A 17,150-nucleotide genomic window follows, 5' to 3' on the forward strand; every position below is an offset into this window, starting at 1 on the left:
CAAGTGATATGTATTTATCTGCTATAATGTAATACCCTTGACCTTGTGATAAATGTTTCCCTACTTGCAGATTAAATGTTTTTCACCACTTTCATGAATACAACTATTTATTTCAAGTTATTGGGTTTTACATGAAGACAGTGTAGACAAAAATATTCCATAAAAATGATGTTATGTTTTACTTAAGAACAAAAAATTCTGTTTAATATACTTACATTTGAATAAGTACATATACAAATAAAAACTTGTTTTAATATTAATGCAGTATGTTTACTTAAAGTCTTACTAAATATACACAAGTGTATTTCATAAAATGTGCTTGTGTTATTTTTCTAATGAAATGAAACCCCAATACTACTACTGGGAGAAAAGATAACTCAACAACAGAAGACAGGAAGTGAGGTCAACATATTTATTCATGGAAGAGTACTGTCTTTTTTTGTTTATTTCACTGCAACAAAGTACACAACACACTAATGTAACTATGACACATTTACTGCCGTTACAAGAAGGTGGTACTGGTTAATCAAAACCAGTGTTAATACAGTACATAACTGAAAAAACTTTTGTCTAATTTACACAAAACAGAGTGTGAAATACTGCAATGCAACCACTTAGTGCCATTTGTCAGTAAAACTACTTTAGGATTTTAAGTGCAGTAGCCTACTTTTGTTCGTTTTTAAACCCCATACCTATAATCAATTAGATTAACTACATTAACACATTAACCTCGCCCAGCAAATGTTAAGAGCATTTCCTGTCGTCTCCTTTGTAGTCCTGTAATTCTTCTTTAGAAAGGGCAAAAGAAAAAAGTTTAATTGAATACTCTTGTTATTCATTCACGTGAACTGTGATGACCAACACTTTCAGCAGACAAGTTTCCTTCTCTTTTTTTAATAAAAATGTGTATGAAGACCAGTTGAAGGCAGCAGGATGAATCACAACCTTATAAAAATTGATAATAAAGTGTTTGATAAAAAGGGGTATAAAGGAAATGTATCACAGGACTGTGTACCTGACAGCCTTTATAAGTCAACCCACACAGCATTACAAATGTCACTGAGCTCATTCACCAGCCTCAAACAGTTCCAACCAACATTTGCAATCTCAATTTCTGTTTTCTTTTGTATATTGCAATTCATGATTACTTGTTCATATAAAATTGCTTTATATTACACTGCTCTGACTGGTGTCTGCATCATGAAGGTGATTTGCATTTTTATGCTAACAGCAATATCTCTCACTGAGGGAAGCTACTGTAGAGTTTAGTACTTCATCAGGAGACTAGAAAAATATGAATATGATCTCATTGGTCTTAGCCTGTATTTATTTGTTCCAGTGGACCTCATAAGATGACTTCTCTGAGTAATTGGCTTCTGTTGTTCCTGTGCCACATCTGACTTTTTCCTTCACCACCTTCACTACCAGACCACCAGCCAGGGCAATGCCTGCTGCAGCCTTGCCTATCTCAGCTACTGCAGACAGGATCAGTGATGTTGCCACCAAGGGGTCTGACACCCTGCTGGCCACAGATGCCACACTGGGCCCTGTTAACCCACTCACAACACCAGGAGACGCAGCAGCCACTGGGACATTTGCAGCCATCTCCTGAGCTAAGGCTGCCCCTGCTGCAGCAAACTGAGTCGGAGTCCCAGTACCTGCAGCTATACTTCCTACAGAGGCCACTGCATGCTGTCCTGCTGCTGAAGCTAAACTACTCTGAGCTACAGAAGCATTGACTACACCCACTGATGCAGCTTCAGCTCCACTGAGGGCTGCTGTGCTGAATGCTGCTCCCTCCAGAGCTGCGCCAATAGCAGCCCCAGCTCCCATGGTGCCTCCTACACCTGCTGCCACACCCACAGCAGAGGCACCTATGGTACTAACCTGCGCCAGGGCATCTAGAGCGCCCTCCCCAGGACTGTCAGCCTCAGCACCAGCAACAGCTCCAACAGAACCACCCAGAACTCCCCCTGTTGCTGCCCCCAGAGCCACTGCAGTTTTCCCAGAGGCTGCAGCTACTATGGCTCCCACAGCTTTCCCTACACCTGTGCTCCCCGCTACAGACATCCCAGCTAACTGACCTGCAGCAAAACCAACTGAGTTCCCCATGAGAGATGCCCCGGCTGCGGCAGCTAAAGGGGCTGCTGCCCCAAACACTGCCCCCACGGCCATGCCTGTGGCTCCAGCAGCCACAAGGATCTTAACTCTGTCAAGCACCTTAGCAGAGAGCGCAGCCTCCCTCCTCATGCTAATCAAGGATGAACCGAGAGACTGTCGCCTGTTCGTGGCCCTGCTGCTGCCTCTGCGCCTTCCTGTGAACCGGTCCCTACATCGTTCAACTCTGTCTCTCAGGAGGCCGAAGGGGCTGACTCTACTCTCCACTCTAAAATCATCTTCATTTCTTCTCTCCAACTCCCTCCTCCTTAGTCCTTGTGATACTCTATCAGTGCTCTCTGCTCTGTCAGACTCCAAGTCACACTTCCTTCGTTTTGCCAGTTGAGCCTGCTCTCCCATGTTGTTGTTGTTGTTTCCCTCTTGTTCTTCCCCCTCTGCTTGCCCTCGCTCCCTAAACATCCTTTTCTGTTCCTCCTTGATAGCAGCCTCTGCTTCTAAAAACACTGCATTGGTATAGAACCCTTTGTTTGTCTGCTTCACCATCTTGTCCACCTTCATTAAGAGTTCTTTAACCTGCGCCAAGTTACTGGGGTCTTTGTTGTTGAGCACATGGTACCTGCCCCCACACCTGTCAATCAGACCCTTCAGCCCGGGAGGTGCAGTCTCCCTCAGGTACTTTTCAATCTCTATGCCCTCCAAGTCATCCCCCCTGGTAAAAAGAACCAGTGTGTGGTGACAGACTGCTTCCTCCCCAAATATCTTGGTCAGCTCGCAGGCAGCCTTGTTTTCATTGTCTGTATATCGTCCTATTGGCACCACCAGGAGGAAGGCATGTGGCCCGGGGGCAGAGAGAGACACACACTTGGCTATCTCTGCATGAATCTGCTCCACACTGAGGTGGGTGTCCCCAAAGCCTGGCATGTCAACCACCACGACTCTCCTCATCCTCCTCTGAGTGACAGTTTGGCCATCCTCCTGAGCGTCCTCTTCGTCAGCAAGCTCAGTGCTCCCAAGCTGGCAAATCTGAGTGACAGAGCTGGCACTGATCTGTGACAGGAACTGCTTTCTGCCCAGGATGGTGTTTCCAGATGCACTTTTACCAGATCCGGTCTTTCCGATGAGGACCAGCCTGAGTTCCTCACCCCATCTGGTTTCAGAGTCCTCCTCTTCCTTCTCGCTCTTCATGTCGATTGGCTCCTTTTTCTCTTCCTCATTCCCTGGTGGAAAAATTGCACAAAAGAAATGTAACTCTCTGAGACTATAGATAATTCATATTGATTGGTTCTCTTACATAAAACATTGAATCACTCATTTGTGACAGCAATCAAGACTTCACTTGCTATCACTAATGAAGACAAAGGTTTTATGTGACATTTAACACGCCTTGAAATGTCAAATGGTTGCCAGGAAGGTTCTGGACAGAAACAAAACAACTGAATAGTTTAGCTAGCAAACTCTACACACAAGTGAACTGAGGAAATAGCTAGCATTTTCCCCCTAAATGCCCTAAGTGTTTGTACCTTCAAGACAACGTGTAACAACACAAAGCGTAGACATCAAATGAAGAGATCAAGGTTTAATCCCAAATGCCATGATGTAACCCATGCTATGTGTTAGCTAGCTATTTTAAACACATAGGGACTGCCAACAACTTCGGCTAGCCAATTTCGCACTAGCTAGCTTTAGCATGTTGCTAACTTATGACGGATACATCAACTATCATGACATTATCTTACCCGACTCCACGTTATAAGACATCGTTCAGTCTTAAGATGGACGGCAGTTTCTTCTCTGCATTCAAGGTGTAGTTTTCATCTTCTGAGTAAAGCTAAAGCTACATGTTGTGTTGAGGTTGCGCTCTGTTCGGCCCAAACAAAAACATTGGAGTTTAGTTGTACTAAAGTCTGGAGGCTGCCTGCCCTCTGTTGGCTCATCTGTACAATAGCTGTGACACTCGCACACAAACGCACACTGTGGGAATATGACATCAATGTTTTTGTACATATGAGTCACTTTATTTCATTAAAGTTGATAACAAAATGGCTTGTTCAATCTGCAGCAATGATATTCTTTCTCTGAATATACATATAGTTTTATAACAGTCGTATTACTATTTCAAAATTACATCAATCTCAATTCCATAGATCTAAACCATTAAAATATGTCAATTTCCAGCAAAAATTTAAAAAAAGAAAAAGACAGAAAAACAAAAAATATTCAACACATACACGGGTGCAGGGCTGAAAGATCATAGACGGTTTTTCTAGCTGACAGATTTTTCCTACAGGATAAAATAATTCTTATTAACTCAGGGTTATCAAACTGAAACTACAGAAATTGGTATGAAAGGAATGACTTAACAGTTTCCAAGGTGTAATGGTAAAAAAGAAATTCACAGATGATGCCCTCTGATGGTGGTAAAATAAGAATTATTCAAAGAGACACAAAAGAGAACTGAACATACTGTCCTTGAGTCAAACATAACACAAGTTTTGTCCTTTAAACTCTGAGTAGCAAAAATAACATAAATCAGCTGATTCACAAACATTCCTCTGGAAATCTGTCAAAAAAAAGCCTCAGTTCAAAGGAAAAAACAACAACAAAATAAACAAAAATAAAATCATACCCCATCATCAATTCAAGCATAACGTAATCAGAAACAGGCTGAATTTAGTGAGATGAGGTCAAATTTATATTTGGCAACCACACATATTTGAAGCAAATGGGTTTTAGACACATTAAATCTAGACCAGACACAACACAGTGCGTTTGAAGCAAATTTAATATACTAAAATTTATTTATATTCCAAAGTACAGTTATGTAATTCTCAAGTTATCAAAAATGAGTTTCCCTTATCAACTCCTTTTCTGGAGACATCTTTTACCTCTCATACAATGATGGATTTTCCAATTACAATCACTGTAGGTGTACAGCGATTCAGACCTTTGTCAGACACTGACTAACCTCCACTTCAACTTTACATTTTTGTGAACTGTTCTCTCTTTTTAATCAACAGAGCACCTGGCTTTTTGTACTTCACTGTCTTCGGAGTCTACAAGTCAAGCCACCCCTTGTGGACTGTGCGTATGCTCCATCCTCTTGGTCTCTGCTCTCCACATGCACTGAGGTGCAGCGCTATAGCTCGGTGCGGGAACGGGAGATGCGAGGGCCTTTCCTGATTTCTTTCCTCTTCTCTTCTTTCCTCCTCCTCTTCTCCTCCTCCCTCAGGATCTTCTGGAAAGCCTCGGCAGTGTGAAGCACCTGAAGGAGACGAGAAAGGGCGAAAAAGAGAGAGAGATTTAAATCAAGGCCATATGAGAGATAGTTATTTTAACAACTTTTCTTTCAGAAAATGGTACGATAAAACATACAAAAGAACAGATCTGTCTGGGTTACTACTGCGAGGGTGTAACTGGATGGAGGATGGAGGATTTTATTAAGACGAGCTTCAACCAACATTTATGCATCTTACTCACATCGTCTCTCTCTGTGCGGTATGGGTTTGTAAAGTCTGGGGTTTTCTCTGTTATTCCCAGCTCCTGTGACATCTGAGAGATGAGTGGAAAAGACAGATGACGAGAAGAGTGCAAAGGGGCATATTATCATTTCTTCAAACAAGATAAGGAATGAAAATGAGATACTGTCACATCACTTATTCTACAGCTAAAAGGCAGTTAAATGCAATTTGGCAAGCAGTTGCAGACAAAATCGACATTTCCTCTTGAGTATCATATCTCATTTTTCTCACTTTCTCATGAAATAGAGAGGTAAGGATCAGAAACTAAGAGAGGGGTTACTGAGGTACAAGCGAGGGCTGGATGCACACTTTTAGTGCAATAACTGCTGCAGCTTCAAGTCTCAGAATTAATCCACAATATAATCCTCTTGGCACATTGCTAAGGTCACAGATAAATCGTGCAAGAGTTTAGTTCATTAACCCCCACATTAAACAGGGAATACCATTTTATCTGCTCTGCTCTTTTACGTTTTAAAAGGTCACAATACACCACGGACAAATCTGATGGCAAATGACACATTTTGCAGTGATGAGACATTGACATGACTGCAGATTGCACTAAAATCTACTTATCTACTGTATAACCTGAACTATGATGATTTTGTCATGTCCTTGCAGCAGTCAAATTTACACCACTGTGTGCTACATTGAACTGTTTTTGTCAGGTTCTCACCTACTCTCCTGCAGAGAAAAGGATTAATTTCACCATGTACTTTTCAACTCTTTCCAACACTTATTTGGTTCATTTGATTTCTCTCTGCAAACTTTGATGCTGATCATTATATCTTACTTTTCTCTCAGGATACATACAGACAACTGCTAAAAGAAACTAAACAGATTCATTAGTATTCTAAACCCATGCAGCCTTACATGCAGGTACAGAATTACCAGTTTTCACATTTTCAAGGCCTTAACTTTTAGCCAGAAACCACATTACCTCTTAAACGTGGTTCACATTTTAACAGCTTAATCGAAGCATCAACACTGTATCTCTAGTTAATGCAGATGTCACAAATATTATCTAAATTCAGCCAGTCAAACAAGGCTTTTACAGTTGGTATTCAAAGGTCGAATTTTTTCTCTTTACACTATTGCTGCAGAAGATTTCAGTGGACTGTGAAAGCATAGGATAGTTGATTGTCTGGTCTTACAAGTGTGAGGACATGTTGGTGGGCACCTCCTGTGAAAACCCCCGTCTGGTTACAGAAATTCAGCCCCCAGCGCAGCAGGCCGCCCCAGTCAGAGTTCCGGTCGTAGTAATGGTGGACAATCCGAGGGAAACGCAATGCCACGTCGCCAAAAAATGCTGTATTCTCCACCACATGGGAATAAGCTGATGGGAGAGTAAAGACAGAAATGGTCGAAAAATAAGTCAGGAGGACAGAACAAGAAGAATAAATAAAGCAAAGGGAAGAGTGCAGCAGACAGATAAACATTCAAAGTGAAAGCCGATATTATTGACACCCACTGGCTCCAAAAGAGGATAAGGATGAGAGTAAGAAAGACTGACAGAGATGGAACTCTTGGAAACAGGTAAGGGTGCACAGGACAAACCAACCAGAAGTGATGGAGACAGAATCAGAGTATGAAAGACACACCAGAGATGCTGCTAAATAAAAAAAGCTTGTATAAGTAGAGGGCAAGAAGAAGGTGTAAAAGTGAATCAGACCTTCTTTGATCTTATCGTCCATTGGGAAAGGGTCATCAGGCTGCATGTTGGCTGCAACCAGGATTTGTCTTGAGTCCTCCAACACCTTAAGATTGAAAAAAATACCTCAACACCCAGGTATTTTTAATTTTACCCAATATGCTGTGGGGTAAAGCTTCATTTTCATTTTCATATCATATCATATTTTCACTGCTGAGATTACAGATGCAATGAATCTGTGTAACAAGACTTCACAGAGGAATCCAAGCAAACGAGAAAATCAGGTTTTGAAGAAAAGAACCGGTTTAGATGTTAAACTCGGGTCACGTTACAAAAATACATATTGTTCATCTTACCTGTAGTGCTATTTGTCTGTCTAGATTGGTTTGTTGCGAGTTGGCAAGAGAGATATCAGCCATAGAGATTTCGGACTTTTTTTTTTTGATAAAATGGAACTAGATTGCACTTGGCCTGTGGTGCCAAAAAATACATTTGATGAACTCAAAAGCAATGTCCCTTACCAGAAATCATGACCTGATTACTTGAGGTAATCCACAGACCTTGTTGTGAGCAGTTTCACGTAGGAACTATTTTCTTTCTACCGAACCACCACCGTGGACCGTATCATTGCATAGAAGGAAGCGTGCATCATCAGAGACAAGGAGCTGGCTAATTAAGCTGGCTAAAGTTACAGCTTAGCTGATGAGGATGATTAATTTAACATCCCAAGCTGTCACAAGCACAAGTCCCTCATGCATAAATAGGTGCACGCTTCCTTTCTTCAAGTTTACTTTTTTGATGCTTTGAGCACCGCAAGCAAAGTGCCATCTAGTTTCATTATATTTGAGAGAAGGCAGACATCTCTATGGCCGATATCTCAAAAACTCTGCAACTCACACAAAATCAATCCAGATGGATAAGTACACGACAGGTAAGAGGAAAAACACACATTTTGATTTTGGGGTGAACTGTCCCTTTAAAGTTGTGTCAAGAAGAGTCAGTGTGTCCACACTCACACAAAACATGTGTTTTTCACACTTCATTTTGTGGTTACAAGACGGATAAATTGAGAACAAAAAGACACAGATTGAGATTAGACACAGTACAGCATCTTCGGTCCTTGAGTATGGAGGAGATACAAGTAGGAGCACTGTTAAGGACTCCATCTCTCTCTCTCTCTTTCTCACACACACAGCATCATAGAAATGCTGACAATGTATTTCAGCCACTGAAGGTTGACTATGCTAGTTGTCCTTGAGAGGCACTCAGATGCATAGATAACCATCCTCTGGGAAACTGAGGCATACTGTAAAGCAAAGCTCCGAGCATAGTGTGAGTGAATGGCACTCTGAGCAGCAGAGTTTGAATTAACATTCAAATGAATGCGAGGAAACATGCTGATGATTGTAATCGTTGGATTTGAAGCTTTTTGAGTCTCTGCTAGGGTTGCCAACCTTCTTATCCTTCAATCTGCTCAGAGCACAAGATGGTTCAGCTCTTTTTATGCCTTACTGTATATTCTTTTTTGGAAACGGGTATTTTACAAATGTCAAACACAAAGTACAAATCTGTTTTTTCTAAAATTGTTTTCCCCTTTTTGTGATGTGTTAAAATAGAGAAATACAACAGCACCTCCCTCTAACCCCCACCCAACCCAAACTCTCAGAAAGAAACAGGGAAGAAAATGAGTCACAGTATGAAGGTTGAGCTCTTAGAAATAAATGTTGTTCTGGTTTTTTTTATATACATGTCGTCTTGTCTATGCTTGATTTCGCTGCTGCCCACAGACTATGTGCACGTGCGCGGACACACACACACACACACACACACACACACACACACACACACTACTACCTTGAAGAGTCCTTTCAGCATGATGTCTATGATCTTGTACTGCTGATTGATGTCATTCAGCTCGACTAGATTCTTCAGTGCATTCAGCTGATCTTTCCTCTTGGTCTCAAACAGCCGCTTGTCTGATAAGAGCAGGTCAGGAAGAAACACACGCTCCACATGGGCAAAACTCACATAAAGACGCTAACTCACACACCCATCTGTCACATCAAAAAAGCACAGAAATGTATTCATGAACATGCACAAGTTCACACTCGAGTGACTCGCCTGTGCATTTGGCAGCGGCTGTGTGCACTAAATAGCAGGATACAGATCTCCAGGTTGGAGTCGTGTCTCGGTCTGTGCATGTCCGAGTCTGCAGAGCTGATGGCGGCAGCGGTGAGGGCCAGGAACACTGCACACACACTCGGCATGGTCAGCAGGGGTCGGCAGAGAGGCGCTCTCCTGAACACAGAGATGACAGACCACCAGGGACATGTCACATTGTTAAACATCAAAATATTGGCACAGAGTTGTGTGATTTCCATTAGTTTAAGGCTACAGATGGAAGACTGCACATTTCCTTGAAACATTCTCTGATTATGATGGTCAAGCTGAACACATTTTCTTTTGCTTTCATCTGAAAACATTGAGCTTTCATTGAAATAGTCTTTTTATTCATGCAGCCATTTTTCTTCTCCTAAAGCTGCTAGGAAGGCCCCTCTCTCTCTCTTCGGTGATACTTTTGGAGTCTGTGAGATGGAGACACATGCTGGGAATAAGTGGTCAATATGTAGCACTTGAGAATAACGTGCATTTGAAGAGGGGCTCCTTATGTTCCTTTTAAAAAGACACATCTGACGTCTGGCACTTGTATAATCCCCAGAGGAACTTTTACAATCTCTATAGCAGAATCTTCCCTGCTTTTGCTTCTTCTCTCCTCCTGGTCTCTCTATCAAAGCAGTGGTCTTCTTCTTTCTCCAATTGTAACTTCCTTTCCCTCAGAGGCGTTTTATACATTTGAAAGGGAGGGGAATGAAGTGAGAAGACAAATAAACAGCTAAAAATAGGGTCTAATCAAATGAAAATTTGATGAAAGCCACATTTTTAAGAAAACAGAAGTGACTGGAGGGAGAGAGAGGGAAATGTTGATGAAAAGCTACAAGACATAATTCACATAATTCATGCATAATTTAGCAAGGGCTCTATCAATGATACTACCAGAGGGGTTTGGGGCTTGGATGGGGGCATGCAGAGAGCGTCAGCTTGTGAGAAACTGGGGGAGAACGGGGAGACAAGAGATGAGGGGAGGGGCGTTGAGGCTTTCAGAGGGTAGAGGACTGTGAAGGCGAGACCCTGCGGGAAACAACAGCTTTCCTGGTGAATATTTCATCTAACTTTGCTAAGACACAGCAGTGAAACTGAAAGATGCACAGATAGGAGAGTGAATGCAAGATAGAGGAGGGGTATGTGGCTGTGCAAGACGATAATGAGCACCAGGGACTTGATTTTTTCACAGACAGAATTAATCTTTACAAGCCCGACTGCCGATTTTTTGAATCTGAAGGACTAGGAAGTGAGAAACCGTCTCAGGGTGTGAATGTTAATTTAGACTGGATGAGCCCCTTTAAAGATCTCACTCATATCTGAGGGGAAAAGCATATGCTCCTAGGCATACAGACGTACATATCCCTCTTCAGAGCGCTGATAACATGGACCAATAGTGATCATTTCATACTAAAACATCCTCCTGCTTTACAACAGCTTTGCTTTTATAGCACATCCTGATAACAGAATGACAAAGCTTCAAGAAATCATGAAGTAGATATCAAGATATTATTCCAGATTTGCAAAAGACTGCACTGACAAGGAACACCTTCAAACTTCCCTCAGTTGTCTCAGCCACTTTGGCTTCAAGTGTTGGTCTCTGCAGACCGAAGTGTCTTATTTAAAAATAAAACTATAGGACAACTTTTTTTCTCACGGAGTCAGCAGAAACAAGTGTTCCTGAAGACAGCTGAGTGAAGACAATGTTCGATTAAGGCCAATTTGTGCATTCTGAGAACATCTTTTGGGTAGCTTCCCAGCTCTCTGAGAAATGCTGCACTAAATATCCTTAAGTGCTGGTCGAAAGCCTCAATATTTCTAGATAACAGCCAAGGAAAGGGGGCCTTGTCTCTCCTGTGGCAGCGGCTCGTCTGGGTATTTGATGGTCCTGTGTGCTTCCGAGCAGTCAGCCATGTCGCTCTGACAGATATTTATGAGCAAAAAGGTTATCACCGCCGGCACAATTTAATGCAGTCAACATACATCCTGGAGCTGTTAACGTTTCGATGCGATAGGGTGAAGTGCTGAGACTTTAAGAAGTAGCGTAAGAAGGACATTAAGAGCGGATCAATCATCTCTAATGTGGAATAGGCAGCACAGGAATGGGAGTCTAAATGCATCCATTAACTGTAAGCAGGCTACCCTGATTACACAGGACGATCATTTTAAAAAGACGAAGGAAAATCTACACTGACGTCTTGAGATCAGATTACACTTGGCCATGGCCTGACCAAATGGGGGTGACCATTAAACACAACAAAGTTAACTATTGGCTGAGCTGCTTAGGGAGAAATGAGGTCTTTGACAGACATTTAGATCCACTTGAGAGAACAGCAAGGAGATCATCCCTCCTGCCCCCACCTTTCTTACTTGAGGTGTACAACAGCCTTTACCATACACAGATCAGCCCAGCGCACAGACCGTAGACCATTAATACAACACAGCAGCTCTGCAAGATTTCCACTTTCACATTCTCCCATTGAATCCTGGACCGGATGGCTTTCTCTCAAGCCGACCCCACTGATGTTCTGTATCCAAGGTGGGGGGGCCTCCTTCCAATTGGGTCTGTCAATGTGGCACTCATGTTGGATGAGGTATGTTCGCTGCAGGGAGGTCTAAAGGCAGAGTAGTTCTCGCTGGAGTCGTGTAAACCCACGTAAATCTTTTGGCCCGAGGAGATTTTCCTCTCAGCCAACAACAATCTGCCATGGGCGAGAGGCTGAAGTTTGATTTCCTGTATGGGAGATCCAGGTTCCAGCTTTGTCAGATAGGTAGGCTACCACATCTTATCATGCTACAGACCCGTGAAGATAGCTCCACTCTGTGTTGGAATTCCCTGTGGTGTGAAAACATGCATCTAATATTCTTCCATGCGCCAGCAACCTGCAATTTCTCTAATCCCGGAGGAAAAGAACAAGAAAAAAATATCTTGAAAATAATCTTTAATCAACGGTGGGAAGCAGTCCACACTGTAAACTAACCAACCTGTGACATTCATTTCAAGAGGTAAAACTGACCCTTGAGGTGAAAGTGACTCCTGAGAGGATGGAGCAAACAAGATGCTTATCAGACAGCTGGATGTGCAGCAGGAGTAGATCTAGATTCCCCTCAGGCTGCCAGCCTGCTGTGGGAGGTTTGAGGTTCAAGGACTGACACATCATCTCTCCCTCTGCTTGTATCTTCCAGGCTCTCCTTTGGTTATCATTCATGCAGAGGCATGGCCACGGACATGCGTAATGGTGATGATGATGGCAGAGTCTGGATAAAGATTGTCATGTGGACCATAAATTACACATTGCTTAATTGATTGCATGTCCCCTACCTGACCCGCGTCCCCTTCAGCCGCGCGACTGTCTACAGGCAATAATGAGTCAATTTGCTAAAATGTTCAGCCCATAATTAAGCGTTAATTATGAAGCTGTGATGTAAGACCTCATCTACTCGTGATTTAAAAACAACTCCGCATTGTTACATCCCATTTTTTGAATATACGATTTCCTCAAGGGGTGCGCTTTTTGGAATTAACCAAGTATTTGAAGTCGCTCCTCGACAAATCGATTCCGCTTGTCATCTCAGCTGTATGCCCCGCCGCCAGATCCATCAGCCGGCGGCCAGCACCGGAGATCAACCCGATAAAGCGCTGGACATTGGAGCCACAAAACTCGCGGATCACTCACCGTGTTGTATCGAGAAACGGCGGCGACACACGGCAGCGATTATCCGACAGCTTTTGCTCCAAAGTAGTGCAGTTTAACCTCTTTATTTCCACACTAGACGTCTGAGGTCAGCTCGGTGATGAGGGGGGGACGGGACAGTCAGTTTGCCCCGCTCGATCCTCAGGTAACAAGAACGCGAAGGTGGAGGTGTTCATTTACATGCGGCTCTCGCTCCTCCACTCTGCCAGCGCCACGATCGCACCGGCTGGCTCGCCTTGGACAAATGACAGCCAGCGGGCGCTCAAACACGGAGGAGGAGGAGGAGGATGTTGTTTCCGCACGGAGGGTTTAAAGAGACACACCACCAGAGCATGGGGTGCGTTCCGTTTCCTTCATGTGCTTTCTCTGAGATAATGTTGCTTCAGTGCTGACATTTTGCCAGCCACATAAAAACAAACACACAAACAATCTATCCATCCATCCATCCATCAATACTGTGTGTTTGTACACTATATATCATTGTATACTCCTGCTCAAAAATGGCCTTACTTGGGAAGCAAAGGCATTTTTTTTCTCAATTAAAGTAACATTAAATTGACTAGAAATACAGTCCATGTTTTAATGACAACTTTAACTGGGTTAGGGGTAGGCTGCCTGATTTGTGATTGTATATCTACATAGGTGCACAGAGGACCACTTTCAGCAACCATCACTCCTGTGAGTGTTAGAACACCTTTGTGTAATATGTTGTGTAAAACTGTAATGCTTATCAAGGAAGCAATAAAATCGGCCTTCCTTGGGGTAGTTATCATTTGTGGGTTTGTTTATAGTCTCAAAATGGCAAGAAAAAAAACCCTCCATCCTTCTGAGACTTATCAGTCTATTCTTAAAAAGCCAGGAAGGCTATTCTGTTTGAGAAACTGCCAAGAAACTGCAGATCTCATTCAATGGTGTGTACTACTCCCTTCAAAGAACAGCGCAAACTGGCTCTAACCAGAATAGAAAGAGAAATGGGAGGCCGTGTTGCACAACTGAGCAAGAGGACGAGTGATGAAAAGATGGAGGAGTGCTTGAGGCCATCTGTCAAGCATGGTGGAGGAAATGGGGGTGCTGGTAAAGTGGGAGATTTGTACAGGGTTAAACAGATTTTGAGTAAGGAAGGCTATCACCACTCTATCTTGCAACAAAGCACAGCTCCAAACTACGCAAGGACTATTTAGGGAAGAACAGTAAGCTGGTATTCTGTCTATGATGGAGTGGCCAGCACAGTCACCAGATCTCAACCCTATTGAGCTTTTGTGTATATATATATATATATACTGTATGTATATATATATATATATATATATATATATATATATACACACACACACACACACATGGGGGATATTAAGAAAGTTACCCTTATTTACTTTGTCTTTGAAATACATTTATTTATCATTTATTTGCTTCCTGGAATACTTGAAACCTAATTCAGATATCATCAGTGTACATTACAGTTAAGGATCCTCTTGAGAAAATAATTTATCAAAGATTTTCTGCACACTTTTGCCACCAATGCTAACATCGCGCAAGCATATAAGCAACAGCTGCTCCCCTTGACCACCTCACAGTCAATGTCAAACCCATTCTAACTGACACCTTTGGGAAGGTGCTGATGCTGAGGTTTGGGGATAAAGATAATTGCTGTTCTTCCCAGGTCAATTACTTTCATATACATGAAACATAGTGATTTCTGCTTTCATAATGTCAAATGTGTCCTTCACACTTTTGTTCACAATCCCTGGAACTCACAGGAATTCCAGAATAACAACCAGTATTTTAATTAAACAGTAGTCTTACTTTGCTTGAATTACAGAATTGTTACAGAATCCACGGAGAAAACCAGATTATCTCAATAATAAATTACTATACTAATGGTAGTTTCACCTAGATAACTTCTATTACTCCACAGTTGCAAAATTCAACATGTAAACATAAAAATTGCAAGTGAGCATCTGTGTCTGATTGTGTCGTCCATTAGGTGCTCTAGAAAGAAGCAGAGACACTCTGGTGCTTTCTTAAAATCAGAACACAAAACACAATTATAGGAATTAATGAAATGTAACAATGACTGAACAAGAAACAAATAGCCAAATTGATGGCATAATAACATCAGCCATAGTAGAACCAGTTTGCTGAAACATCAGCGTGCTTTCATTGTAAAGTCAGACAGACAGATGGACACATCTCCAACATGCCTGAAGACGGTAGTTAAGGAATGATGAAGCAAAGTGAGAGAGTTGGTGTGCATGTGACATAGCTAATGTTTGGAAGGGAATGATCCTAAAGGGAAACTATAATTAGGTTTCAATTAGGTTGTTTTTACTGTGCATAAAATATTTCCAACTAGTATGAGTTGTATCAATCTACTGCTTTGAATACAGTTGATGGGCATATTTATTTACTATTAATGGGACATGACTGTTTTTATATTATAAGAGTAGCCAATAGAGCTGATATCAAACTGAACAGACATAGACTGAGTATATGAGAGTGTGTGGGTGGGTGAAAGGAAGGAGTGTGTGTGCGTATGTGTGTGAGAGAGGGAGTCAATCAGCACAACAGATGTACTCAGCCCTTAAGTACCGACTCTGACTGAAATACAGTAACAACCCTGTGTTGTACAACACGCTTTCAAAGAGATTAAGTGAGAAAGCACAACACAGGCATTCAATAAATCACCAGAAAAAAATCAATGAAGATTCTCTGCTGACATTTCAAGAGTGCATTCACATGTTGTAACTTTTATAACACTTGTCAGATACTTAGAGAGGCATGTTTGAGGTTTCTGCAGGGTGTGAGCTGTAGCTGCTTTACAGGTGAGAGTGCATGCGCCTGCATAAGTAGGTTAGTCCGTGTGTGTTTTGTGCAGTTTAGAGTGTGTTTCACTTCAGGTGAAAGATACAGGACGTTGCCGGGCAGACTGGGGCTGCAGCTCTCAGCTGATGCCTGTGGGCCAAGGGACTCCATCATACTTCTCACTCTCTGCATGTGATCCTCTGTGGGTGGCGGCTGTAGGACACTGCACTGGATCTGAGTGAACAAAAGAGGAGCAAGCATTTTATTTTGCTGTTAAAAAGGGATAGAGACAGAGCAGGGGGAAGAGACAGCATAAAGACGAAGCGATGAAAACAGAAAGGACAACGAAGAAATGAAGAGAAACAGGAGAGGAAGAGCACAGGACATAAAGCCAATATCGGGACTAAAGGTTAATAGGCAGTGAAGTGGGAGATGAGAGGACAAAGCCTAAAGTATAAAAAAGAAATAAAACATATGAATCGGGGAAAATAATCTTATCATTGTATTTTTTTCCCTTAACAACTGATAACGTTTTCTGAACACTATAGGAAATACATTTTAATCCACCTTAAAAAAACAAACCGTGGGCGAGCTGACAAGAGGCAAATTGAGTTTAAGTTACATCATACAGGAAGGAGCAGAGGGAGACACACACACACACGCAAGCAAGCGCGCACACACACACACCTGGGATTTGCAGAGTGCTAAATAAGTCAGCAAGACAGGAATCTCTTCTACCCCCAAAACAAAACAATTTATTTCAGCAGACTGAGACAGGTGCAATAGATAAAAATGTGTACAAAGGCTGTGAAGCAGCAAATAGAGCTCTACCATAGATATAACAGTACACTTAAGACAATAAGAAACTATGAACACTTGCCATAAACAGCAACAGGGAGTTGAAAATCTTGTAGAAAACATTCACAATCATGAGAAAACACTTCCAAAAGTTAAAATGTCACCGTTCATTTCCAGCAGCTGTGAGCAGTCTCAACAGAAATGCAGACTTAGAAAACAAGGATTACTGTTCAATCTTGCTCATGAAGAACTGCCAAGTACCAATACAGAGCTGCAACTGATGAGCTCCCCTGCAGGAGTCAGAGGTTCAGAGACAACTAAAGGTCACTTCAGTGTACGTGAGTGAATCCAGAGTTACTTAATCACCATCCCTCACTCTGATCCTCACATCTTGTCTAAAGAACAGATGGC

General features: G+C 42.2%; 3 protein-coding genes across 3 annotated transcripts in view; all 3 read right to left on the minus strand.

Annotated features, from left to right (window-relative positions):
• Positions 1-398: 398 nt before the first annotated feature.
• Positions 399-4,024, minus strand: LOC141019888 (uncharacterized). The gene is made up of 2 exons (XM_073494913.1): positions 3,855-4,024; positions 399-3,335 (listed from the first exon to the last, which is right to left on the minus strand). Exons 1-2 carry the CDS (start codon positions 3,874-3,876, stop codon positions 1,327-1,329), a joined length of 2,031 nt encoding a protein of 676 aa, XP_073351014.1. The 5' UTR covers positions 3,877-4,024; the 3' UTR covers positions 399-1,326.
• A 631-nt stretch (positions 4,025-4,655) lies between these two features.
• Positions 4,656-13,398, minus strand: ccdc134 (coiled-coil domain containing 134). The gene is made up of 7 exons (XM_073494331.1): positions 13,122-13,398; positions 9,449-9,582; positions 9,139-9,260; positions 7,306-7,390; positions 6,788-6,969; positions 5,596-5,667; positions 4,656-5,380 (listed from the first exon to the last, which is right to left on the minus strand). Exons 2-7 carry the CDS (start codon positions 9,549-9,551, stop codon positions 5,255-5,257), a joined length of 690 nt encoding a protein of 229 aa, XP_073350432.1. The 5' UTR covers positions 9,552-9,582; positions 13,122-13,398; the 3' UTR covers positions 4,656-5,254.
• A 1,730-nt stretch (positions 13,399-15,128) lies between these two features.
• LOC141019232 (meiosis inhibitor protein 1) overlaps positions 15,129-17,150 on the minus strand; it is a 55,912-nt gene continuing 53,890 nt past the window's right edge. Inside the window, exons 32-33 of the mRNA XM_073494088.1 lie at positions 16,048-16,175; positions 15,129-15,159 (exon numbers count right to left, since the gene is read on the minus strand). Of these exons, the coding sequence (XP_073350189.1) occupies positions 15,129-15,159; positions 16,048-16,175 (159 nt within the window). The remainder of the gene's footprint in view (positions 15,160-16,047; positions 16,176-17,150) is intronic.

The sequence above is a fragment of the Pagrus major genome, chromosome 23 (assembly GCF_040436345.1).
Source record: "Pagrus major chromosome 23, Pma_NU_1.0".
NCBI lineage: Eukaryota > Metazoa > Chordata > Actinopteri > Spariformes > Sparidae > Pagrus > Pagrus major.